At 51.8% G+C, this 24,518-nt stretch overlaps 1 protein-coding gene across 3 annotated transcripts in view; it reads left to right on the top strand.

Annotated features, from left to right (window-relative positions):
- Window positions 1–21,105, top strand: part of B3GALT5 (beta-1,3-galactosyltransferase 5) — a 38,708-nt gene extending 17,603 nt beyond the window's left edge. The window contains exons 3-6 of one of the 3 annotated variants that reach the window (XM_053903064.1): window positions 8,079–8,183; window positions 8,571–8,739; window positions 16,454–16,773; window positions 17,657–21,105. In XM_053903064.1, coding sequence (XP_053759039.1) covers window positions 17,657–18,592 — 936 coding nt within the window. In that variant the 5' untranslated portion in view covers window positions 8,079–8,183; window positions 8,571–8,739; window positions 16,454–16,773 and the 3' untranslated portion in view covers window positions 18,593–21,105. The remainder of the gene's footprint in view (window positions 1–8,078; window positions 8,184–8,570; window positions 8,740–16,453; window positions 16,774–17,656) is intronic. The other 2 variants (XM_053903063.1, XM_053903065.1) reach the window with 2 other exon arrangements.
- Window positions 21,106–24,518: the final 3,413 nt, after the last annotated feature.

Genomic DNA, 24,518 nt, shown 5'->3' with positions numbered 1-24,518 from the left:
AGTGACTCAGTCAGGGCCACTTGGGCATGGGTGACTTAGCCAGTGAAATGTCCTCCTCACACATTTCTGGCTTCTCCCACTGATCCCTGGCGTCGGTGCTGGGTTTTCAAGTGACACACGAGGGGGTGACTGGCATTTGACGAGAGATGATGGTCACCTGTTAGCATTTTCTCTTTCCATCTCAGGGAATGTGGTTTCCGTCGGTGCACGGAAAAGCCGTGAGTGCCTAGAGGTGGCCCGAGGAGGGAAGGCCGTCCAGGGAGGGAAGACGAGGCAGAGAAATACAGGAAAGGCAGGACACAGCTGAATGGGAATCGCCCCCGAGCTGTTCTCGAGTCTTCAGTGTAACCCTTTGTCTTGGAGAACTGTCCCTCCCTGTCGAGTTTTCTCCTAACAGAAAGAAAAATCTAGTGGGGAAGAGTTGTGTGGAAAAAACCACTTTCCCTTTCAAAGTCTTCCCAGAGAGAGGAGGAAGCCCTCGCTGACAGAGCGCGTGGGCCGTGGGCGGAATTCTGTCTCACACCACTGTGCTCGCAGGTGGTGGCTGCTCTGAGTCACGTTATCATTTATTCCTCAGTAAACGCGGAAGCGTCTAGGGCTGCCGGAACAAGGCACCACAGACCGAGGGGCTTCCACGAGAGAAGTTGGCTGCCACCCTTTGGAGGCCCGAAGTCCCAGATCAAGGCGAGGAGGGTTGGTTCCGAGGGCCATGAGGGAGAATGTGCTCCAGGCCTCTCCCCCAGCTTCTGGTGGTTTGATGGCCATCCTTGACGTTCCCTCGCCCGGGGCTGCATCACCCTGGTCTCTGCCCTCACCTTCCGTGGTGTTCTGTGTATGTGTGTCTGGGTCTGCATTTCCTCTTTTTTAAATTAAAAAAGTTTTTTTTAATGTTTATTTATTTTTGAGGAGGGGGGGAGCAGAGAGAGAGGGAGACACAGAATCGGAAGCAGGCTCCAGGCTCTGAGCTGTCAGCACAGAGCCTGAGGTGGGGTTCAAACCCACGAACTGCAAGATCATGACCTGAACCGAAGCCGGATGCTCAGCTGACTGAGCCACCCAGACGCCCCTCCTCTTTTTTTTTTTTTTAAGTTTATTCATTTATTTTGAGAGAGAGAGAGAGTATGAGACGGGGAGGGGCAGAGAGAGAGGGAGAGAGAGAATCCCAACCTTGCTGTCAGTGCGGAGCCCGACACAGGGCTTGAAGCCACAAACCATGAGATCATGACTTGAGCCAAAATCAAGAGTTAGACGCTTAACCAACTGAGCCACCCAGGTGCCCCGTGTCACATTTCCTCTTTATAGGGGCACCAGTCATATTGGATTAGGGGTCCACACTACTCTGCATGACCGGATCCTATTACATTTCCAATGATCCTATTTCCAAACAAGGTCACCTTCTGAGGTCCTGGGGGTTTCGAATGACTTCAGCATATGAATTTGGGGGTGAAGAGACACAATCCTAACCCATAACAGTAAATATTTATTTACACACCCATTAAATGTTTAAGGAGCCTCTATTATGTGCAAAGTGTGATATGAGGCATTGAGATTTAAATAAATATGAGTAAAACATTTCCTGTACCAAACCACTTACAGTAAAGTAGGAGAGGCGTATAAACAAATAGCTGTGATTGGCGGAGTCATGGTAAAGGTAGGTACGAAGAATTGTGGTGCCAAGAGGGGAACTGGTCAAGCCTCCTCACCGGGGAAGAGACCACTGTGGGGGCAGAGCTTGAGCTGGATGCGAAAAGATTCAAAGAAGCTCACTAGATAGACTGCATGAGACAAAATGGCGCGTTCACGGACTTTGAAGCCATCTTGTGGCAGGAGGATAGGGTGCACTGTGGTGGGTGGCCACTGCAAAGTCTTAAGTGTTAGAGCAATGCTATTGGACTTGTAGTTTCGGGAATGTTCTTCTGACTGACAGCATGGAGGCTAGAGTGTAGGTGGTTAAGTCTAGAGTTTGTGAGATAAAATGGTGGGAATGACCACGGGTCTGGTGCTCGTGGCACTGAGTGGATTCCAAGGCCCTTCGGTCTGAGAGAAAGAGTGGAGGTTGAGATTATCGGTGGGATGTCCAGTGGCATTTGGATTTGGAGTCAGGCAAAAAGCGTGGAAGGACAGTATGCATTCGGGGATTGTTTTGTGTATAGCCATGGGAGCGGATAATTGTGTCAAATAGAAGAGGGCATCGGGGGCACACCTGGATTTTAGGGGCAGGATGAGGAAGAAGAGCCAATCAAGGAGAGTCAGAGAGAAAGATCAGGGAGATCGGACCAGGTGGGCACCCCACCGAAGCTAAGGAGTGTGGTGGTGACAAGGAGAAGAGCTTGGACAGAAACCCCTGACATCACAAGTAGGTCATAGAAGATAAAGCCGAGAAAAGCAGTGTGCCCTGTGGCTCAGTCTTGACATGATGTTTTCAAAGTCTCTTCTGATATGTATGTGTGTGTCACCAGTTTGGTATCCAAAACGGCAATTTGAACCTTTCCTGAAATCTTTTGAAGAACACTGAAGATGAGTCCATCCATAATGCCCAGCAAAGTTTTCAATTCTTGCTACTCCCTCTGTATGCTAACCCCCGGCACCCTTTCTCCTGCCCTGGTGTCTCTCATCTTCCTGTCGATCCTACTCTGCTCCCCTAGTCACTCTGCCTTTTCCAGCATTCCTCAACTCTGTCCTCATCTACCACCCGAACTCTGTGCAAGGAGCAAGCTGGTAATGGGCAGTGTTCTCGATAGACCGGGGACCAGGGCTAGGCTCTGCGCATCCCCCTGTCCTGATCCCAAACAGGCTGTGGCTCACCTTTGGCAGGGTGTTTTCGGATGAGCAGTGGGCGTGGACGCAGGTTGTTGTGGTCGAAGATTAATTAACTAATTGGTGGACGAGGCAGTGGTGAGCTCCCAGAACGTGTCAGGTGGTTGGGATAAGGTCTCTTAAACACTTTTTTGGAGCGAAGATTTGTTTTGCAGTCAGACCTACAGCAGAAATCCACACAGGCAGTGATTGTCATCCTAAGCGAAAAGTCAACACATTTGTGTTGTTCGTTATTATCTATTGTCATTGGAACCGATGAGGAAGAAATTCACAGTTGTCCCCGGGCCTGAAGCCAGGGTCCCGGAGTGTGGACAGGGATTGAGGTGTGAGTGTGAATGCCCCTTGAGAGGAAGGAGTGAGAGCAGAGCATTGGAGCTTAGCGATCGTCGTAGACTCTGCCCGGATGTTCACTTCAGATCATTTGTTCAGTAAATATTTGCGCACCTCCTACCACTGTGTTAGGCCTTGAGGTTCCTGGGCCTCTGGGGAGTGAAGCAAAGCAGGTACGTATCCCATCATTCCTGATCTGAAGATTCCCGATGGAAAGTGACTATTGGACTCTTTTATTAGAAGGCTGAGTACTTTAGGGAGTAGGGCAGTGGGTGCCATGATGCATCTAGAGGGGGAAGCGGAGATAGACAGATGGCTCCGTGCACTACCTGAGGGCCATGAGGCTTTGCCTTGACTGGCCGTCTTGTGCTTGGTCCCCGGCAATAAGGGACTCCTAAAAAGTAGGTGTGACTCAACATTGCTTGTCACCACTATGGTAAGGTTTTCTCAAGTTCAGTAGTGAGGGAACAGTTCAGTTTAAACTACTGAACTCGTTATTAGGCATAACGACGTTCACTTCCCTGCGACCGAGGTGTCTCTACAAGGCTTGCACTGTGATCTAGGTAAGAGTATTTGTGACCAGAACAATGTTCGTATACAAATGGCAGTTGTAAAATTTGTTTCTAGGGTGTCGGGTAGAAATTTGCTTTCTTAAGAAGACTGCGAAGATGTTTGCCCAGTCTTTCTAACATTTGCTAATTCTCAAGTGTCCATTGGTTTACTCTTCATGGCTCATGTTTGTAAATGAACCTGCAGGTTGAACAGGCCTGCAAGGTTGAGGGAAGTGCCTTGGCAGCTGTGTAGGTCAGTGTTTGAATCATGAAAAGGGGCCCTTCAACCTCCCCGATCAGGGAGTTTCTTGTCCAGGCGTCACGGCCTCGAAGTTTTGTCCAGAACTTGGGCAGAGGCACCGGCTTCAGGCCAAGCCAAGTGATCTTGAGCCCAGCGAGCAGACGTCATGACGTGTTGCCTTATTTCTGTTAGAAACGCAAATTTCGTTTCCTAGTCAGTCACGTGTTCTCAGTGCGATCCTTCCTGAACAGTCAGCAAGTAAGAGAAGCTGAGGGAAGTTAAGTGATCATCCTGTAGGAAAAAAAACCCACAGGCCTAAGAACGTAGCTCGTCACCTTGAGGTCGAAATCACCTGCCACACCTCCCGTGGTGACATCGAGAGCCCACTGTCCGAAGGGCTTTAATTCTAGCAGGAGATACATGGTCAGCATTGCAATCAGCAGTGGAAGCCTCAGGATGGGCCTGCCTGCTGGCACTTGGATTTCAGCTTTTTTGCTCGTTTGTAGACTTTTGTGGTCTTCTTCTGTCAGGGTTGAGAGGTAGCCATGAGTGACCAAATCTGTGAAGAGAGAGTTTTTCCGTCATCAGAGGAAAGTAGCACGTCGAGGGTGCTCTTGACGGGCCCTGGAGAGTGAGGTGTTCGGGGTTCGGGCCAGGAGGCTGTTCGGCAGAGGATTAGCTCCTCTCACAGGGTCCCTTCCACCGTGTGGACAAATCATGAATGCTTTTGACCTTTGTGTGTGCACAGCCGTGGTTGATTACCATGTACATGCACTATTTTCTCAAGGAAATTTCTCTTCCATTCTCTTAACCATATGCCTACCTCCTGGGACCAGTAGGCAAACGCTGGAATTAATGTGTGGAGTTTAATTCCTGTCTTCCTTCTCTGCACGGCTTTTTGTTCCCTTCCATACGAAAGCATTTGATGTTCTGTCTGAACACCCTCATAACACTCCGCACGCTGCCTCTGGTAACCCGCCAGCCCCCTCAGGGTGAGCAGTAGGGGGTGAAACTCTCGGTTTGGCTGTTTCTTCCATTGACGTACGCCAGGTTCTGTTTCTTCTGGGAATAATTGAGGTCTTATGAAATGTACACCATGCAAAAACACCTAAGGCAGCGGAAAATTTTGCGAAAAAAATTTCATCCCAGGGAGATGCCATACAAAGCAAGGGTTTTCAGGGAAGGAAGTGTATTCACGTTGCAAAGAAGCAAGCTTTGGCTTTTGGAGACGTGGGCATCTTCTCATTGGCTCATACAGAGCTTTCCTTTGGGCTTCTATGAGGCAAATATGGTGCATTGTCAGTTGCTACCACAGTGAAAAATACCGACGGAGAGCGGTCCTTGCTCTGCTGGACGAAGCAGCAGGAGTTACCAAGCAGCGGGAAAGCCAGTCCAAGGTTTGCACAAAAAAATAAGAAAGTATGGGGCACCCAGGGGGCTCAGTTGGTCAAATGTCTGACTCTTGGTTTTGGCTGAGGTCATGATCTCACAGTTTGTGGGTTCAAGCCCCGCATCAGGCTTCATGCTGACGGTGTGGAGCCTGCTTGGGATTCTCTCCCTCTTCTCTCTCTCTGCCCCTCCCCCGCCCTCTCTCTCTCTCTCTCAAAATAAATAAACATAAAAAAAAGTTTTGAAAATGAAACTCCTATAAAAAAGGAAATAATACAGTACGATCCATTAATGAAATTGACAAAATACCGGACGGTGGGTGCCATGAGCAGTAAATGAAGGCAGCGCTTTGCTGAGGCGTTGGGGGTGGCGGGTGAGGGGTGAGCTAAGTTAGCTGAGCGGAAGCGTGTGGGGGTGCAGGTGGAGGCCCAGAGCGCACGCAGGGAGGGACGTCTGCACAGAAGGGAAAGAACAGAACAGGTATGTTTGTGGGACTGGAAGGGAACAGGAGTGGCCTGAGGGCAGAGGTGCCGATGTTAAGGGAACAGATGGTGCAGGGCAGGGGCTAACTGATAAGGAGCCCTGAGTCGTCATCGTAAAGGTTGGCTGAACCTACTCGTCCAGAAATGAAATTTCAAGCCACGAAGACACCTCGCAGGCAGCACGGGCCAACCTGAACGCTGCCCGTTTTGTCCTCTGCCTCTTGTTCAGGGCACCTCATGTAAAGTGAAATCTGGGCCCGGGACGCCTGGGTGGCTCAGTCGGTGGAGCGTCTGACTCTTGATCTCGGCTCGGGTCGTGATCTCACGGTCGTGGGATTGAGCCCCGAGTCCGGCTCTGTGCTGACAGTATGGAGCCTGCTTGGGATTTTCTCTCTCCCTCTCTCTCTGCCCCTCCCCACTTGTTCTCTCTCTCTTTCTCTCTCGAAATAAATAAATGAACTTTTTTTTTTTTTTTAATTAAACTATGGGCAGGCCAAATTGCAGAATGATCACATTCACTGGTTTTAATTACTATTCTTCCTTCTCTTCCCTGTTCTGTGGTTTGTATGCTCAATTCCTATCACTCTAGAATTCACGTTGAGGCCATCCAGGCAGCCTAGATTCTGTGGCTCTACCCTTTGGGCCACAGGAGTGTGGACTAATCAGGGATAAGATGCCCCTCCGCCCCCGTGAAATCTCTTGTACTTGTTTTCAGGATGTTTTACATGGGATTAAAGAGTACTCTCCTGCCTGTATTTCACCAGACCCAGGCAATCGAAGAGCTTTTCCAATTTTTCCAGGTTTTTGTCACATAGTTGACTGTGTAGAATAATCAGCAGACCCATTCATGATGTGGTGCTGTATCCTTTCTGCATATTACCCGTTGGTTTTGTTTGGCGTTTGGTCAGAAGAAGGGCCCCCAATTCTTAGCTTACTGAAATAATCCATAGCTTATTTTTTAATTTTTTTAAGTGCTTATTTATTTGAGATAAAGAGAGAGAGCAAGCGGGGGGGGGGGGAGAGCAGAGAGAGGGAGAGACACAGAGAGAGAGAATTCCAAGTAGGCTCTACATTGGCAGCAAGGAGCCTGATGCAGGACTTGAACCCACGAACCATGAGATCATGACCTGAGTTGATAGGAAGGGTTGGATTCTTAACCAACTGAGCCACCCAGGCTCCACCAAAACTTATTATTTATTTATTTATTTATTTATTTATAAATGTTTATTTTTGAGACAGAAAGAGAGAGACAGAGCGTGAACTGGGGAGGGTCAGAGAGAGAAGGAGACACAGAATCCGAAACAGGCTTCAGGCTCTGAGCTGTTAGCACAGAACCCGATGCGGGGCCCGAACTCGGGAACAGAGAGGCCATGACCTGGGCTGGAGTTAGATGCATAACCAACCGAGCCACCCAGGCGCCCCCAGACCTTATGCTTTAAGAAGCCCACCGTAGATTGGTCCTTCCTGAATCCGTGGACAGACACTATTTGTTGCCGTGGCTCCCTTTGACGCTGTGGATGCAACTGTCCCGTACAACTGCTCAGTGTTATTTGGACTGTTTGGGAAAGAACGCTTCAGAGGTTTAAAGGAATCAGGTTTTAAAAACCTTGAGCTGTGATTTTGGTTTCTGAAGGCTTGAGAGCTGCTAGCGAAACATTTTTTTTTTTTTAATAGAGAAAGCTCCAGCAGGGAGTAGAGTGCAGAGCAAGGGGGCAGCAGGGGTGCCTCTAGACACCCCGAGCACATTCACGTCTCTCTCAGTGTCTGGGTTCGTGTCACCAGGCCAGGTACGATCATCTTGTCCATGTTCAGGAGGGAATGAGTCTAGAGGGTCTGGAAATGGCCCTTCCCAGCGGGAAGCACAGCGGATAGCGTGGAAAGGCGACATTTTCCTCTGGGTAGTAAGTTCATGTAATTGAGGAAGATGCAAGGAGTCTCAGGAGACCCCGGGACTGCTCGCGGTGACACAGCCTTTCACGTAGTAGGTGCTCAGTGAATGCTGGAGGACGATCCTTGCTCTGGACGGAACTGTGCTCCCCGTCCCTCAAATTCATGTATGTGGTGGCATTTGCGGGGGTGGGGGGGCTTTGGGAGCTAATGAAGTTCCGATGAGGTCATGCGTGTGGGGCTTGTGTGGTGGTGGGATTAGTGTCCTTGTAAAGAAGAGACCCAAGAACCCAAGGGAGCCCCTGTGTACCTTCCTTCCCCTCCCTCTCTGTCTCTCCCTCTCTCCTTCTCTCTTCCCCCCTCTGCCACGTGGGGACACAGTGAGAGATTGGCTGTTGCAAGCCATGAGGAGGACTGTCCCCAGAACCCAACCATGCTGGCGGGCTGATCTCTGACTTCCTGCCTCCGGAGCTGCGAGAGATAAAGGTCTGTTGCTCAAAGTACCGCCCAGTCTGCAGTATTTTGTTGCCTAAAATGTCATTCCTGAAAATGCCTTCTGAAAGCTCTAAATTCATCGACTCGGAGACAACTGATCATTGGCATGAATCCCGCACTGTATCTCCTCAGATGCCTCCTTGGTTTGATTGGAGCGGCCATGTGCAAAGTTAGTGGGAGGCTTCTCTGTTGTCTTATGAGTAGGAGAGAGAGGCCCCATCGGACCCCAGGCTCATCAGGGTGGGAAGCCTCGGGAAGGACTGTGGGCTCCCTGGGGTCCTCAGAAAATGCAAGGTCCTGAGCCTGCCCTGCCTGGTCTCTAAGCTGACACCCAGATTTTCCTTTAGTACAACTTGCCCTGTTTCTGGAACCTACCAGGCCCTTCCGGATTCCCTGCCTCTGCCCCTCGGCCTCCCCGGAGCATCCCCTCCCACCCCCGCCCCGGCAGACCTCTCTTCTCTCCTCTACGCTCTCCAAGAAAAACCAGAGCTGGTCAGCAGATAAAGCGGCAGGAACTATCGCCGTGGGGGGAGACCGCAGGATAGAGGTGGGTTCAACTCCGAATATGGCACAGACAAGTGGGATGTGTAGCCAAAGAGCAGGGTGGTGGTGGGGGGTGGGGGCAGTCAGTGGATGACAACTTCTTTTATTTTTTAATTTTTTAATGTTTATTTATTTTTGAGAGAGAGCGCAGCAGGGGAGGGGCAGAGAGAGAGGAAGACACAGAACCTGAAACAGGCTCCAGGCTCTGAGCTGTCAGCACAGAGCCCAACGCAGGGCTCAAACCCATGAACCGCGAGATCATGACCTGAGCTGAAGTTGGATGCTTAACCGCCTGAGCCACCCAGGCACCCCGCAGATGAGAGGTTCTTAAGAGGAAAGAAACATCAGAGCTCCGGGGTCTGGCCAAACCAGCCTAGCAGGATTCTAGCTAAAATTGGGCAGAAGTCTGAAGGTCAAGGCCTCTTTGGGAAAGGAATTTGAGGAGCCGATGGGAGCCTGGTCGGAGAGTGTTTGTCCGGCACACGGTCCTCCTCGCTGTGTTCAGTAGTAGCTGTTGTCCTGCCTGTGCTGTGGGCCGTGAGCCCCCCTCCCAGGTCTGTCTTCATCGTGGAGCTCCTGGCACCCGGACCCCGGCCTGGCACAGGGGGGCCTCTCAGGAGGGCCTGGGATGAGGGCAAGTGCTCACTGCCTGTGACAGCCACGGGCCACACCGAGGGCTCTTCTGACAGGATATGATTCTATCCTCATTGGTCAGCCTGGAAAGACGGGCACAGGATGCCCCCAAGGCCAGACCTGCGGGGACATTTCACTGACACAGCGTCCCTCAGCCACCAGCGGCAGGAAAGACGGATGATGAATGGGGTTTCTGTTCATAGCTCTTGGATGGGCTCATGAGATGATGTGAAAGGCCGAGACGTCCCTCCCCTGGGTTGGGACACTTGAATGTCCTTCCACTAAGGAGGAGACCCCTCTAAACGCCCGCACATGACTCGGCCACGGGCTGCACAACGGTTGGGGCGGCTGGTGGGGAAGGCTGCATCCACTGGCCACCTCCTGAGGGCTTCTGCTGAGTCTCGCAGGAGCCAGGATAGAAGGTAAAACAGTTTGTAAACCGGAGAGGGGTTGAAACAGAGCTGAAGTTTATTTTGTTAATCAGGAAAATAATTTTAAATTGTCAGCCAGTGTAACCATTTTAAAAATACAATTAAGGGGCGCCTGGGTGGCTCAGTCAGTTAAGCGTCTGACTTCTGCTCAGGTCATGATCTCGAGGTTTGTGAGTTCGAGCCCCACGTCGGGCTCTGTGCCGGCAGCTCGGAGCCTGGAGCCTGCTTCGGATTCTGTGTCTCCCTCTGTCTCTGCCCCGGCTCTGCTCATGTTCTGTGTCCCTTTCTCTCAAAAATAAATTGACATTAAAAAATTTTAAAATACAATTAAAAAGGGACCCCTGGGTGGCTCAGTCGGTTAAACATCTGACTTCGGCTCAGATTATAATCTCACAGTTTGTGAGTTCGAGCTACGCTTCGGGCTCTGTGCTGACAGCTTGGAGCCTGAGCCTGCTTCAGATTCTGTGTCTCCCTCTCTCTCTCTGCCCTTCTCCCGCTCACGCTCTCTCTCTGTCTCTCAAAAATAAACATTTAAAAAAATTTTTAAAAATATAATTAAAGAGTACATTTTAGGGACACCTGGGTGTCTCGGTCGGTTGAGCATCTGACTCTTGATTTTGGCTCAGGTCATGATCCCAGGGTTGTGGAGTTAAGCCCTATGTTGGACTCTACTGAGCATGAAGCCTGCTTGGGATTCTCTGTCTCTCCCTCTGACCCTATCCTGCTTGCGCTCTTTCTCTCTCTCTTAAAACAAAAACAAAACAAGTACATTTTATCCCCCAAAGTGGTAAACGGGTGTAGCCACAGATCCCCCCCTCTGCTCGACCCCAGCCTGACTGCCAGGCCCCAGCTCGGCTGTGAACCAGCCAGCCAGCCGGAGCGGAGAGAAGCAGGGAGGGACACACGCACACCTTCTCAAGAGTGACTGGCAGTGTGAGGGCTGTCCCCCCAGTGCCTCCAGCTCCACGGTGCCATCCGCCCCTCCAGGGTAGTTCTGAGGCGTGACCGTCCTCGGCTCAGGTGTGCGAGCCTGTCCACCACGGGCTGTGTGGGACCCTGTGCACCAGACTTGGGGTCCGACACCTACTGTGGGAAAAAACCCTCCGTTCTTATTTTCTCGAGCCTCTAACTGTGATTTCGCGCTTTCTTCCGTTATGAACGTGGGCCCCGTATTAGCTTCCTGGGGCTGCTGTAACTACGGACCCCAGGCGGGTGGCTTAAAACAACGGAAAGGTGTCGTCTCACAGCTCTGGAGGCTGGAAGTCTGAGACGAAGGTGTGGGCAGGGGATGGTTCCTTCAGGGGCTGTGAGGGGGACTCTCCTCTGAGCCCTTCTCCTGGCTTCCGGTAGTTGCTGGCCATCTTGGCCTTCCTTGGCCTGTAGATGCATCACGCCGGCTCTGCCTACATCCTCACGTGGTGTTTTCCCTGTGTGTGTCTGTTTCCAAATACCCCCTTCTCTAAGATAAAAAAAATTAAAAAAAAAAACTTTTTTAAATGTTTATTTATGTCTGAGACAGAGGCAGACAGAGTATGAGCGGGGGAGGGGCAGAGAGAGAGGGAGACACAGAATCCCAAGCAGGCTCCGGGCTCTGAGCTGCCCGCACAGGGTCCGACATGGGGCTCGAACTCACAGACCACGAGATCATGACCTGAGCCAAAGTCGGATGCTTAACCGATTGACCCACCCAGGCGCCCCCAAATACCCCCTTTTCATAAGGACACGAGTTATAACTAGATGATGGCCCACCCTGATGACCTTATGGCGATTTGGTAAAGACCCTGTCTCCAAATGAGGTCACGTTCTGAGGTACTGGTGGGGGGGCAGGACTCCCAACACCCCAATTTCAAGGGGGACACAGATCAGCCCGTAGCAGACACGGACCCACGCAGCAGAGCCCGTGACTCTGTCTCTCAAAGAAATCACCCGTGATTTCACATCCCGTGATAGTAGTTGTAAACGTTTCCAAATATGGGCACGGCTCCCGCTGCCTTCAAAATTGAGGCAGTTATCAGACCTGGAGCCAGAAATTGTTGTCAGATGCTGCAATGAAGAAGTGCACCCATTGCCCTGGTGCACTTTAAAAACTATTTTGGCACACTTATTCCAACGTCGTTGACTTCCTTTGTAATCCTATATGTTTGGAAGCAGCCAGCCAGGAGCGAGGCTCTCTGAGGGCCTTCTAGACCGCTCTGTCCGCTGTCCTTTGGCTTTGGGTCCCCCCGTGAACAGGGCGCCCTGCTTGTCTGTGACCGGAAGCACGCTGGGCCGAATACTGCTGAACAGGTGGAGCTTGAAGAGGAGTCGAGTTATGAGTCGATACTCTCAGAGGGCACACTGGGATAAGACCCAGGACGGAAATAATTACTGCCATGAAGTCAGAGCTTCCCGGCCACCCCGTGAGGCAGACGTCACGATCCCAGTTGGAGACAAAGACGCAGATCAGCAGCTTTGAAGTGTCCTGGGCCAAATTACGGCGCCCTGTTGATGGAGCCAGACGTGAACAAGATCTTCTGTTTCCAAATTCCTCGATGTTTCCATCCCAGCAGGCTGCCTGAAATGAACAAAAAGGGATTTTTAAAATCTGCTGTCTGGCATCTTAAGCTGACTTATAATGGAAAGTGGAGATGGTCCTGGCCTGGCAATGAATGAAATATTGTAGAATGTTGTAGAAACCGCACACTTTGATCAAGGAGCCTGTCTTCCTTGTCTGGGCAACTGGTAGGTTAAAGCAGCCGTCAACACTTGAGAGCTCCCAGAAAAAGCAAGCCCCAGGCTTCGTTTCCTGGGGTCCTATGAATTCTATTTTTAATTTTCTGTAAGCTACTACGTTTTGACATCTTAAAAACAACAATAACAAAAATGCTTTCTGGATGGGGAGGGACTGCCCCCCCCCCCCCCCCCCCCAGGTTGAGTCAATTCTTAGGGATAAGGTAGGACCCAGCCAGGACCAGATCTTGAATATGCAAACTAACCTGTCCAGAGTCACAGGTCCTCTGCCCCCTGGCCTTTGTGCCCCAGGAGATAAGATTCCTCTGCCTTAATCATCCCATGGCCAGCTGCTGGGTATCTAGGGGCCATCCCCAGAGCTGGCTCCCAGAATTATTCAAACTAGCCAGTCCTAAGCTGCTCACCCTGCTGTGTGTATTGCCTTTACCACAAAAGGCTCAAACCTGTCTGTTGCTCCTGCTTCCTGACCAAAACCTGTGACCTTCCTGTGGCCCAGAATGACAAGCCATGTCTTTTGTTTCTAAGAAAACCGTAACATTAACATTTTCTTTCAATGACATTGACTTGTCCGGGTTGTCATTCATTCCTTTTTACAAATTAAGACCTGGGCACAAAACAGGTTTGTCCTGTGATACACTGGTCCATGAAACATCCTGTGGTGGTGGTTGTTTTGCGGGGGTGGGGGGGTGGGGGGGTGGAGTGGGGTGAGAATCAGATTTGTGGCCAAATAAATTCAGGCTATGTTATAGAAGATCTCCCCTTTTCAGAGATTTATTTTTAATTAAAATTATTAAAAAATAATGGTGGTACAACTTACATACAGCAAAGTACACACGTCTTAACCCGTATGGCTCAGTGAAATTTTACATATGTCTACACCCATGTAAACCACTACCCAGATCAAGAATAAAAGCAGCTTTCCAGAAGGGTCCTCGTGCCCTCTCCTGGTTAATAATCCCTCCATCAAAGGTAACGACTATTCTGGCTTCTATCATCACTGATCTGTTTTGCCTGGTTTTGAGCTTCTTATCAGTGGAATCATTCAGAACATAACTTTCATGTCTGGCTCTTTTCATTCAGCGTAATGTCTATCAGATTAATACATAGTGGGTATATTAGAAGTTTGTATTTTGTAATGGCTGTGTCACATTTGATTGGCCCATTCTGCTGTCCAAAGAAATTTTTAATTTACGTTTGTGCCTTTGTCAATGTATTGTGTCTTGTCTCCATGTTCATTCTTTTTTTGACTACTTGGTGAAAATGACTCTGGGCCCACAGTGACTTCTGTGCTGCCAGTGGGCCAGGCTGTGCCCTTGTCATGGAGGTCTGCATCTCAGGGCCGGGTTGTGAGACTGTCCTCAGGGTTTCTCCTCTGCTACGGGCAGTTCTGCTCCCTATGTCTGCTGTTCCTGTGTTTTTAGACCTCTCTTTACTTCTTTTTTAAAATTTTTTTAATTAAAAAATTTTTAATGTTTATTTTTTGAGAGAGAGAGAGAGAGAGAGAGTTGGGGGGGGAGGGCAGGGAGAGAGGGAGACAGAATCCGAAGCAGGCTCCAGGCTCTGAGCTGTCAGCACAGAGACCGATGTGGGACTCAAACTCACAAACCGGAGATCATGACCTGAGCCAAAGTCGGATGCTCCAACCGGCTGAGCCACCCAGGCGCCCCAGAGATCTCTGCTTCTTGCTAATCTCTCGTCACTCACATCCCTTGTTATGGGAACAATTCTTTATGTTAAACTTTCCCTTTGGATTACTGTGTGGCTTCTCTCTCCTGTTTGGACCCGGATGGATATCACAGGTTTTGGCACTAACGGGCAGCAATGTGTTCCGTGCGTTCTTGGCCATGCCCCATTTCTGTTGTGTCTGAGCTCAGGAGTTGTTTGCTGGGTCATGTCGTCCAGCTCTCCCCGCCGTAGATGCTGCCAGACGGTTACGGCTTTCTGAAGTGTTTGTATTAATTTACACGCCCATTTCCTTTTAGTCATCCTCATGGGTGGCTGTGGTACTTGTGGTTTCATTTGCACTTCCGTAATGACTAATGATGTACTTTCTTGGGTTTTGGCCATTTGGATGTCTTCTTTCGTGAAATACCTGTTCACAATTCATTTTTTTTTTAAGTGTGGGGTTTTTTTCGTTTGTTTTTGTGGTTTTCTTGTTGATTCTTAGCAGTTCTTGACAGAGTCTAGATAATAGTCCTTTGTCACATCAATGTATGGCAGATCTGTTCTCCCATTCTGTGGCTTGCTTTTGAACTCTCTTGATGGTATCTTTTTTTTTATGGTATCTCTTGAAGTCCCATCATCACCCCTTTCCTTTTAGATCGAGGAGGTCCTCTCCTGCCTGCACCCCCTGCACCCCCGCTCCCGCCCCAGCCCAGTCCATTAAACTTGATTTTGCAGATGTTTTCCTGCCCTTGGAGATGGATTTCCATTCCGTTTGTCTTCAGGCCCTGTAGCCTTAGGTCAGGAGTTTTACCCACCTGGCCTGGGAAGGGACCCTCCACATGACTGTCCGTTAAGACGCTGACTCCTGGGCTCCCCGCAGACAGCCTTTCCCTGCCCTAAAGGCCCTTGATGTGCTGTTACTTGCTTATTCCCTTGTAATTTGAACGTGCCCAGGGTCTAACCTGTGCACAGCCCTGTACAGTATTAGGAGGGCACACCCCTGGCCCTCTGGGCACGCCAGCCCAGGAGGAACACAGCTGCCCCAGCCTGGAGCTGTAGTGATACCTACAGAGGAGCCCGTGGAGGGCAGGAGGCAGAGAAGGGAGGGAGGGACCTGCCGCCTTCTGGCTTGCCTTGATCTATAATTCATGCACAATACTGATCTACTCCAGTTCCCAGGCTCTGTGTCCGTGTCTGTAGTGCTCATCGGTTGAAAGAGCAGAGCCGGGGACCCAGAATCTGCTAAATAAACTGCTGTTCCGTTACTGACTGGATAGCCGGGCCACGCAGACTGGTCCTGGTGGGTTTTCAAGGTGGGGCTTCCACAGCAGAGACAGTTGCCTGTTCTTGGCTCTGTCCGTGGAGCTGCTTTATGCTAAGGGTTCCCTCCTCTCAGCCAGACTGTGAGGGGCAGAACCTGGGGGATATGTATTTCCTTTGCTTGAAACATGGTGTTCCAGGCTCTGTTCCTTATTGATACTGGGTGCCCTCCGGTGGAAGGTTGGATTCAGGGTTCTTTCCTTTTCTTTCTTTTTTAAAAAAAATTTTAATGTTTATTTATTTTTGAGAGAGAGACAGAGGACAAGCAGGGGAAGGGGAAGGGGAAGAGAGAGAGGGAGACACAGAATTTGAAGCGGGCTCCAGGCTCCGAGCCGTCAGCACAGAGCCCGACACGGGGCTCAACTCACGAACCGCGAGATCATGACCTGAGCTGAAGTCAGATGCTCAACCGACTGAGCCACCCAGGCGCCCTGATCCTTTCATCCTTCCACTCAGGTGCTTTTTTTGTCTTGCTCCCTGCAGAAAGACATTTTGCAGACAGGAGCACTAAGTTGAGAATAGATGGATTTCTTCCCTGTGTTAAATTCTGTAAGCCTCAGCCACAGACTCTTACGTAGGAGGTCAGTTTTCAGCATGAGGAATTGGACCCGAACTGACTTATGAGTCCACCGCGTCCCCTTACTGAGCTCCCGGTGCTGTCCTGCGCCTCAGGCCCAGCAGGCTTCTTGGGTATTTGCATGCTGTTATTGTTGTCGACAGGTGAACCAGGCGGCAGAGTTTGTCTTGATCGCACCCACTTTGCAGATAAGAAAAGCGAGGCTGGAGTGGGGCGGGGGGGGGGGGCCCAAATGCTTCTCAAGGTCACCTGGGTAGGTGGTAATGTGGTTCTGTCTGGCACGGCCGATGTAATAGGGGAGGGGCTGCTGGCGAGGCGTGACTGATTTGAATGGCGCTATTCTTTTTGTCTTTTCCTCATAGTGACTCTCGAGGATGAGAATCTGCATTTTGGACAAACGAAGTGAGTCCGGAACCTGACAGGGCCCCTTGGCACTCACTGACAGCTCTTTGGCAAGTTGCCTCCCGGAATCTACCCCGTGGCTTAGCTTTCAAGCCAGAGGGTCCATCGGAGCCAGGAGAAAGTGAGTGATTTCCTTTCTTAATGTTACAACATTAACACGGGTGGTTCTGGATTTGCTGACAATGACAGAGATGAGTGGGCACAAGACGAAAGAATCAGGACATTGAAAGAAGTCACCTAAAAAAGTAAAACCAGCACCTCTAGCAGGGACAGAACCAAGGTACGGTGTCCCCCCCCGCCTTCTCTGAGGTTTTGTGTTGCAAGGCGTCAGTCGCCCGCGGCCAACCGCTGTCCCCAAGCCGATGGTCCCCATTCTGACCTCTCATCAGAAGGTCAGCAGCAGCCTAGCACGACGTCACCCGCCTGCCTCGCTCACCTCATCACATCACACAGGCATTTTGTCACCTCCCATCATCCCAAGGAGGGTGAGGACAGCACAGTTAGATATTGAGAGAGAGACCACATTCACATACCTTTTATTACAGTGTATGATTAAAACTGCTCTATTGGATTGTTCATTATTGCCGTTAATCTCTTACTGTGCCTAATTTAAAAATTAGCAAGTTTTAGGAACGGGGGTTCGGCACTGTGCTCAGTGTCAGGCACCTGCTGGGGGTCTTGGAAGGTAGCCTCCCGGGTAAGGCGGGGGGAGCGAAGTTGTACAGATCACAACACTGGTCTTGCTTCTTTCTGGGCGCGGTAGGATGGTGCTTGACTCCGTCAGAGAACAATGCAGATGGTTCGTACGTTGAGACCTAGAACACGTGGTTTCCAGTCGCGCAGGTTCTCTGGCTGGATTTCGTTACGGAGTCCGGGACGGGCAGAGCTAGAAGGACCCCGTGGGAGATCCGATCCCGTGTGTCAGAGGGGGCGTCTGAGAGCCCCATGGGCGAAGGGCGGGCTGGCCCGGAGCGCCGTGCTCGGGCCTCACGCTCTGGAGTGGACGACCCTGTCGGGCATCCATGCTCACTGCTGACGCACGGCTCTCCACCTGTGCAACGAGACCCCAGCGTCTCTGTCTTCCCCCCGCTAAGCCTCCCGGGGCAGAGCTAAGCACGCTGTCCTCCTTTTGAAGTCTAACGACTCCTCTTTGCTCCTTTCAGATGGCTTTTGTGAAGATGCGACTGGTATATATCTCGCTGGTGGTCCTGGGAGCCCTCTGTTTGTATTTTAGCATGTACAGTCTGACTCCTTTTAAAGGCGAGCCGTTTGTTTTCAAGAAAGAAAGAGGGAGCTTCCTTCAGCTCCCAGATATCAACTGCAGGCAGGACCCCCCTTTCCTTGTCCTGCTGGTGACCTCCTCCCACGAACAGTTGTTTGCTCGCACGGTCATCCGGAACACGTGGGGGAAAGAAAAGAACGTGAGTGGCAAGCAAATAAAAACGTTCTTCCTCCTGGGAGCCACGGCCAACAAGGACCTGTCGAGACTGGTGGCACAGGAGAGCCAGCAGCATCGCGACATTATCCAGAAGGACTTCATGGACGCCTACTTCAACTTGACCCTGAAGACCATGATGGGCATAGAGTGGATTCACCGCTTCTGTCCTCAGGCGGCTTTTGTGATGAAAACGGACTCCGACATGTTCGTCAACGTCTACTACCTGACCGAGCTGCTTCTGAAGAAAAACAGAACCACCCGCTTTTTCACCGGCTTCTTAAAACTGAACGAGTTTCCCATTAGGGAGAAGCACAACAAGTGGTTTGTGAGTAAGTACGAATACCCGTGGGACAAGTACCCGCCCTTCTGCTCGGGCACTGGCTACGTGTTCTCCAGCGATGTTGCGGGTCAGGTGTACAACGTCTCGGAGAGCGTCCCGTTCATCAAGCTGGAGGACGTCTTCGTGGGGCTCTGCCTCGCCAAACTGCAAATCAGGCTGGAGGAACTTCACTCCGAGCAGACCTTCTTCCCAAATGGGTTACGCTTTTCCACGTGTCGTTTTAAGAAGATCGTGGCCTGCCATTTCGTCAAGCCTCACCACATGCTGAGCTACTGGCAGGCTCTGGAAAATTCTCTGGGGGAAGAGTGCCCAGCTGAGTGAGGAGAGCCCGGGGGCACCCGTGGACACACGTCCGATAGCTTTGGAAGATCTTGGGTGGCACTGCTGAGGATCGACGTGGGGGTGGGGGGGGGAGCGAGGAGGGGGGAGAGGCAGGGGAGGGTGATCTCCTCCACGTCTGAACCAGCACGTGAGCCTGAGAGAAACCGCTTGGTGCCCAAGCAATAACAGATGCCATCTCCTGAGTACCTACGCTGTTGCACTAAGCATGTGATGCACGCCCACGTCTTCCCATTTGCAGGGGCCGTCTCCACACTGCGTCCCCCACCGCGTCCCCCTCTGACACGCAGGAAACAGCAGCGTGCAGAGGCACAGGGCCTCGTCCCAAGGCTCCCGGCCAGTGAACGTTGGGGCAGCGATGAAAAATCCAGCACCGTCGGAACTCAGGTGCAGCCAATGACTCGGTCGGCCCCTCCGTCCCGGAGAGACGCCTGCTGCTGACGCCCTTCAGCCCCTTTCAGCCCCTTTGTAGAGTCCCCTCCGCCTCCACTCCTAATTCTTGTGCTTTTAGCGCTGTCACTGGGGCGAAGCAGCGTGCCCCCAGATCCTTAATTCTCTGCGGTGGGTCCCCGAGTCCCTGTGAGCGTCTCAGCCCTCCGCTCATGGCAGAACGAGAACATCCCAGGCAAGAGCCCCTCAGAAACCGCCATCCCTAGGTGGAAGATTCGGTTTAGAAATGGCTGCAGAGTCGGCCTGTGGCACAGATTCTTGGCCGCACTGCCGACCTCTCCCAGGGTGTCTGTTTGTCGCAGATGCCCCTGGTCTGTCGGGGTTCCCACGGGAGGGCAGCGGGGCGCAAGGCTCGGCCTGGGAAGGACTCTGGGAGCTTTCCTGGGAATTCAGGCGGGTTTAAGTCAAGATGTCCTCAAGGACCCCCTGGGACACTGAACACTGAAGTGCCTGGTCAGGAGGGGCTGTCTTCCTGCGCCTGCTTGGCACACCCAACCCCAGCTCATCTTTGGATTTCTCAGATGGCCAAGGAACGACGGAGTTTGTGGAGGACTTCATCCTTCGACTTTTTCCTTCCTGGACGTTTGCAGGGGCCCGTTCCGCGGGCCGTGGATGCGAGGCGCTGCTGTGCAGAGGGGTCTCAACCGCGTTTGGCCGCCATCGATTGCACGCAGAGTCACCTTGCTCCTGGTTGTGGGAATAACTGTGGGTTCTTGTTTTCTTACCTTATCCGATTGGATTTTACCAGCACTCAAAGCCAAGGCCCCACGTGGCCGCGACACTCACAAATGTTGGACTAAGCTCCTACCTGAGCTCAGGAAGAGGTATTTGCCGCAAAATGGCCGTGGCGATGTTAGCTTGCAGGTCGAGGTGTGGCATTCTAGTTTGCAACCGCATTTGTTGTATCTGGACGAGTGGTTGCTTCGCAGATGTGTTTCCTTACCCTGGCTGATCTGAGCGTGCTGGGTCGTGTTCAGAAAACGCTCCTTCCCAGGTGGGAAAATCGGGGACTGAGCTCATTTTTTTGAAGCCCGGATTTTGCCAGAGCCTGGGTCCTGCAGAATGGGTTGCCCCTGATTAGGAAGGTGATGGTGGGTGGGTGTTGAGGGTGAAGCAGTTCGTCTGGCGGTAGGGCTGTGTTTGTGCCCAGATGTCCACCTTGTCTGGTGTGCGTGACCGTGTGGCCCCTGGGCTAGGTGGGTGAGGTGTGGCTGACTCAGGATCTGGACTTCTCTGCATCAGCCTGCAGCTCGGCCAGAGCGGCCATGAGCACAGGTGTGGCTGTGTTACCCAAGTCGTATTCTTGGGCCCAACAATGATAGAAATGAGGCCGGACCCAAAAGTCAAAGGCACGGGAAACAGCTTGAGCTGAAGGAGACACAGCACCAAGAGAGCGGTTATGCTGGCCTCCCTGGGCAAAGGGGAGGCCCTGCTTATATAGAGAAAGTACCCCCCCCCCCGTGTTCCCACTCCAGTCCCTTATGCTACTAAGGGACAGAAAAGTGCCTCGTCCTGATTGGTCGATACTGGCAGGCCACCCGGTAGCTGGTGTTTTCGGAGCCAGGGTCTTTCGGGTTTCCAGAGCTTCTGGTTTGCTCCTGGGTTGACAGGATATGGCCGAAGCTGTTGTTTTTAGTCTTGCTTGGGTGGGGTCGTCTCCTGGTTCTGCTCTGAGAGAGAAGCAGCTTAGTAATAACAGCCGACAAGAATGCCCCAGGTGCATAGCGTTTTTCATTTGGGGCTTGGTCCTATGGTCCCTGATGGTCTTCTGTCCCTCCTGAGAGATTTTATCCTCCTCTTTTTTTTTTTAACATATTTTTAACTTTTAAAATTTATTTTTGAGAGAGGGAGGCAGAGCAAGACAGAGCATGAACAGGGGAGGAGCAGAGACAGAGGGAGACACAGAATCCGAAGCAGGCTCCAGGCTCTGAGCTGTCAGCACAGAGCCCAATGCGGGGCTTGAACCCACGAACCGTGAGATCGTGACCTGAGCTGAAGTCAGATGCTTAATCGACTGAGCCCCCCAGGTGCCCCTCATCCTCCTTATTCTTAAGGGGAACATGGATCGAGTTTTCAATCTTATTCTTTTTTAAAAAAAAAATTTTAATGTTTTATTTATTTTTGAGAGAGAGAGTGTGAACAGGGGAGGGACAGAGAGACAGGGAGACACAGAATCTGAAGCAGGCTCCAGGCTGTCAGCACAGAGCCTGACACGGGTCTCGAACCCGTGAACCTTGAGATCGTGACCTGAACCGAAGCCTGATACTCAACCAACTGAGCCACCCAGGCACCCCTCAATCTTTTTTTTTTTTTTTAACGTTTATTTATTTTTGAGACAGAGAGAGACAGAGCATGAACAGGGGAGGGGCAGAGAGAGAGGAAGACACAGAATCTGAAACAGGCTCCAGGCTCTGAGCTGCCAGCACAGAGCCCGACGTGGGGCTCAAACTCACAGACCGTGAGATCATGACGTGAGCTGAAGTCGGACGCTTAACCGACTGAGCCACCCAGGCGTCCCACGTTTTATTTATTTTTGAGACAGAGACAGAGCATGAACGGGGGAGGGGCAGAGAGAGAGGGAGACACAGAATCAGAAGCAGGCTCCAGGCTCTGAGCCATCACCCCAGAGCCCGACGCGGGGCTCGAACTCACAGGCCGCGAGATTGTGACCCGGGCCGAAGTTGGACGCTTAACCGACTGAGCCACCCAGGCGCCCCCCCTCAATCTTTTTTATCTACTTCCTGCTCATCAAGGGCAGAGGCCCCGCCTATCACTGGAGGTCATGGAAATGTCTTGCTGTCTGATCTAACGCTGATATGGCAACATGGTCCCCAGTCGGTATGGACTTGAATCCCCATGCGAGCATCAGCTTGTTGTAGTCTGGAGGGCGCACATTGGACAAATGAATTAAAGAGGCGTGGCCCAAATAGAAGCAGCAGTAAAATAGCCCAAGAAGAGGCAAGAGACAGGTAACGTTTGGCAGGTGGGGCCCCAGATGGCTTGAGCGGGGGGTTCTTAAAATGACGTAGCCAAGAGGCCAGATGGAGGGTGATGTTAACCCTTTGTTCCCCGTCTCTGAAAACAGTAATGTAGAATGTAGAACATTGATGTAGAAACATCAGGATGTATTTGCAATAGCACATTTCTCTGCTTGTTCGGCCAGTAAATTGTCTAAGGCTAATTGGTGCTCTAAGACCATGGAAGCCATTGAGTCTGATGATGTTTAGATATGTATAAAATCCTGTCGGGTTCCAGCCACCACTGCGGACACAGTGGCTGTAACATTTTGTGTGACCGCACTGCTTCCAGTTAGTCCCCCGGCTAGTCCTGTCACGAGTCTCACCAAGGTGACTGTTCCAGCGATCAGCAGTCCTACAGCTCGCCCGGACTTCGTGGTGAGAGCTGAGTGTCATTAGGGTTATTGGAGAATATTTTAATATTTTTTTCAGGGCGAGGTGCGACACATCCCACAGCTCAGTCACTGCTAGTATTACTGGTATCGTGACATTGAAGTGGCGTCCCCTTCCCATCCACCATTCCTAGGAACACCGTTCCTTTAGCCAGACACAGCAGCCTTGGGGAGGGATCGGTGGGGACTGAGGGGTGAGTGGCTGTGAGGCACCCACAGGGAGTTCTTGTCATCATCTGGGTCGCCATCACCAGGGGTCCAGGGCATCTGTGGCCTTGTGTGACAGTCAGGGTAACTGTGCCACCAGAGCCATATCTCCTGGATCTTACCTCCAGGGCTGTGTTTGAGTTGGGGGTCGTATTTCTGCACATAAAGGGGGTCAGGGCTGGGGGTGGGGTGGGGTTAAGTGCACCTTTTGGTGAGCATAAGATGGGAGCTTAGTAGGCCGGCTCCGTGGGCAGTCAGAGTATAGATGGAGGGCCTATGAGGATCTCAAGAGGTGTCATGTGGGGACAACCTGGGATCTACCTTGGTACATCAGGTTATGGCTGAGGGATTAAAGCTTTTTGTTGTCATCAGGTCAGCGGGCATCAGGTGGGTGTGGAGGACTGGGCTTGTGTGAGATTGACCGGTTCTGTAAACGGGGTGGGTCTGGACCCAGGACCACTGTACGGGGTAGACCCCCCCCCCCCAAACATCTTTATGTGCCTCTCCATGGACCTGTTGGTGACATACCCAGCAGTGGGATAAATTTCTGGTGTGGTCTGAGACCATGGTTTTAGTAATTTGGAACAAAGAATTTTCTTCCCATTTTCCCACATTTTGCTTACACCGTATTACTATTAACAAAGATCTAAAGCACCAGGACCAGAAGGGACGTGGTTAGTTGTTGTCGTTGTTGCTGTTGTTACTGTGAATCCTAGCAAGGACACAACAGACCCAGAACCACCCCAGGAAATGTTAGACTAGACGGGACCCTCTCCCCAGCAGGGGCGAGCACTGGAGAAACTCAGCAGGGACGTGTTAAATCCTTGTGAGCTGGACCCAGCTGGGTATTCCTTCAGCCCTGCAGCGGAGGGAGTGGCCAGGATTACCCGGTAGGGTCCTTCCCATCTGGATTGGAGTTGGTCTGGCAAGATTTTATTGCCACATTCCCGTCTGGCCTCTTGAGTCTTGGCTTCGGTTAACCTGAGAATGAAATAGCCCCCGCCCCCCCGCTCCCCCAACCACCTGTTGCTTGGGAGGGACTTGGGCAGCCCCAACTAGCCCCAGTAGCCTTTTCTGTCCTCGAACAGAAAGCCTCTCCCCAACCGGTAAAAATGTCTGCACAGGCAGGGAGATATTAACCAGCCATTGGAGACGCCTGAGTAACATCAATGCCTGTCTGTCAGGGAACTCGGGTTCCGCCTCCGGGTGTGTTCATGACGTCACCTTGCCAGCCGGTGAGCGTAGGAAGCTCTGTGACAGTGTGAATTAGGAAGCAAAGCAATGCTTCTCCAGTGACACCCGACGTTTAGTTTTGCGCTGGGACCCAGGGGAGCCAGGACGGTATCTTGGCTCGCGCGCATCCAGAGAAGAGTGACTGTGGTGCGCCCTGTTTTCCAGGTGCTGAGATGAGGGTGATATTACATGCACTGTCCCCTTAAATGCTGGAGGCAGCTCTCTGGGGAGAGGGTGCCAGCAGGGGCCCTGCTTTGCAGATGAGGAAGCCCAGGCAGCGGGGAGCAGCTAGCATGAGCTGCAAAGCAGTGGAATCAGGCTGTGACCCCCTGGGCGGGCGTCCCAGGCAGGAGCCCGTGGTGTGGGCTGCACGTCCCTGCTCGCCCTGTGCACCCCTCCACACGCCCACCCGCAGGTGTCTGAACCCTGGCCCCCGCCTTCCTCCGGGACTGGGCTGTGTGGCCCCAGCCCCAGTGCTCTTGCACTAGATTCCAGCCCTTCCCTGCGTCCTGGGGTGCAGGACTCCTGCGCGGGGTCCCCCTCTGCCGGGTCACCCCATATGCACGCAGGCGTGCTGTCATTTGCATCTTAAAAACTCATCAACAGCCT

The sequence above is a fragment of the Panthera pardus genome, unplaced genomic scaffold, assembly GCF_024362965.1.
Source record: "Panthera pardus isolate Hobbes unplaced genomic scaffold, ASM2436296v1 HiC_scaffold_16, whole genome shotgun sequence".
NCBI classification, from domain to species: domain Eukaryota; kingdom Metazoa; phylum Chordata; class Mammalia; order Carnivora; family Felidae; genus Panthera; species Panthera pardus.
The sequence above is the reverse complement of the archived record's forward strand: the minus strand, read 5'-3'. Positions and strand labels throughout refer to the sequence as shown.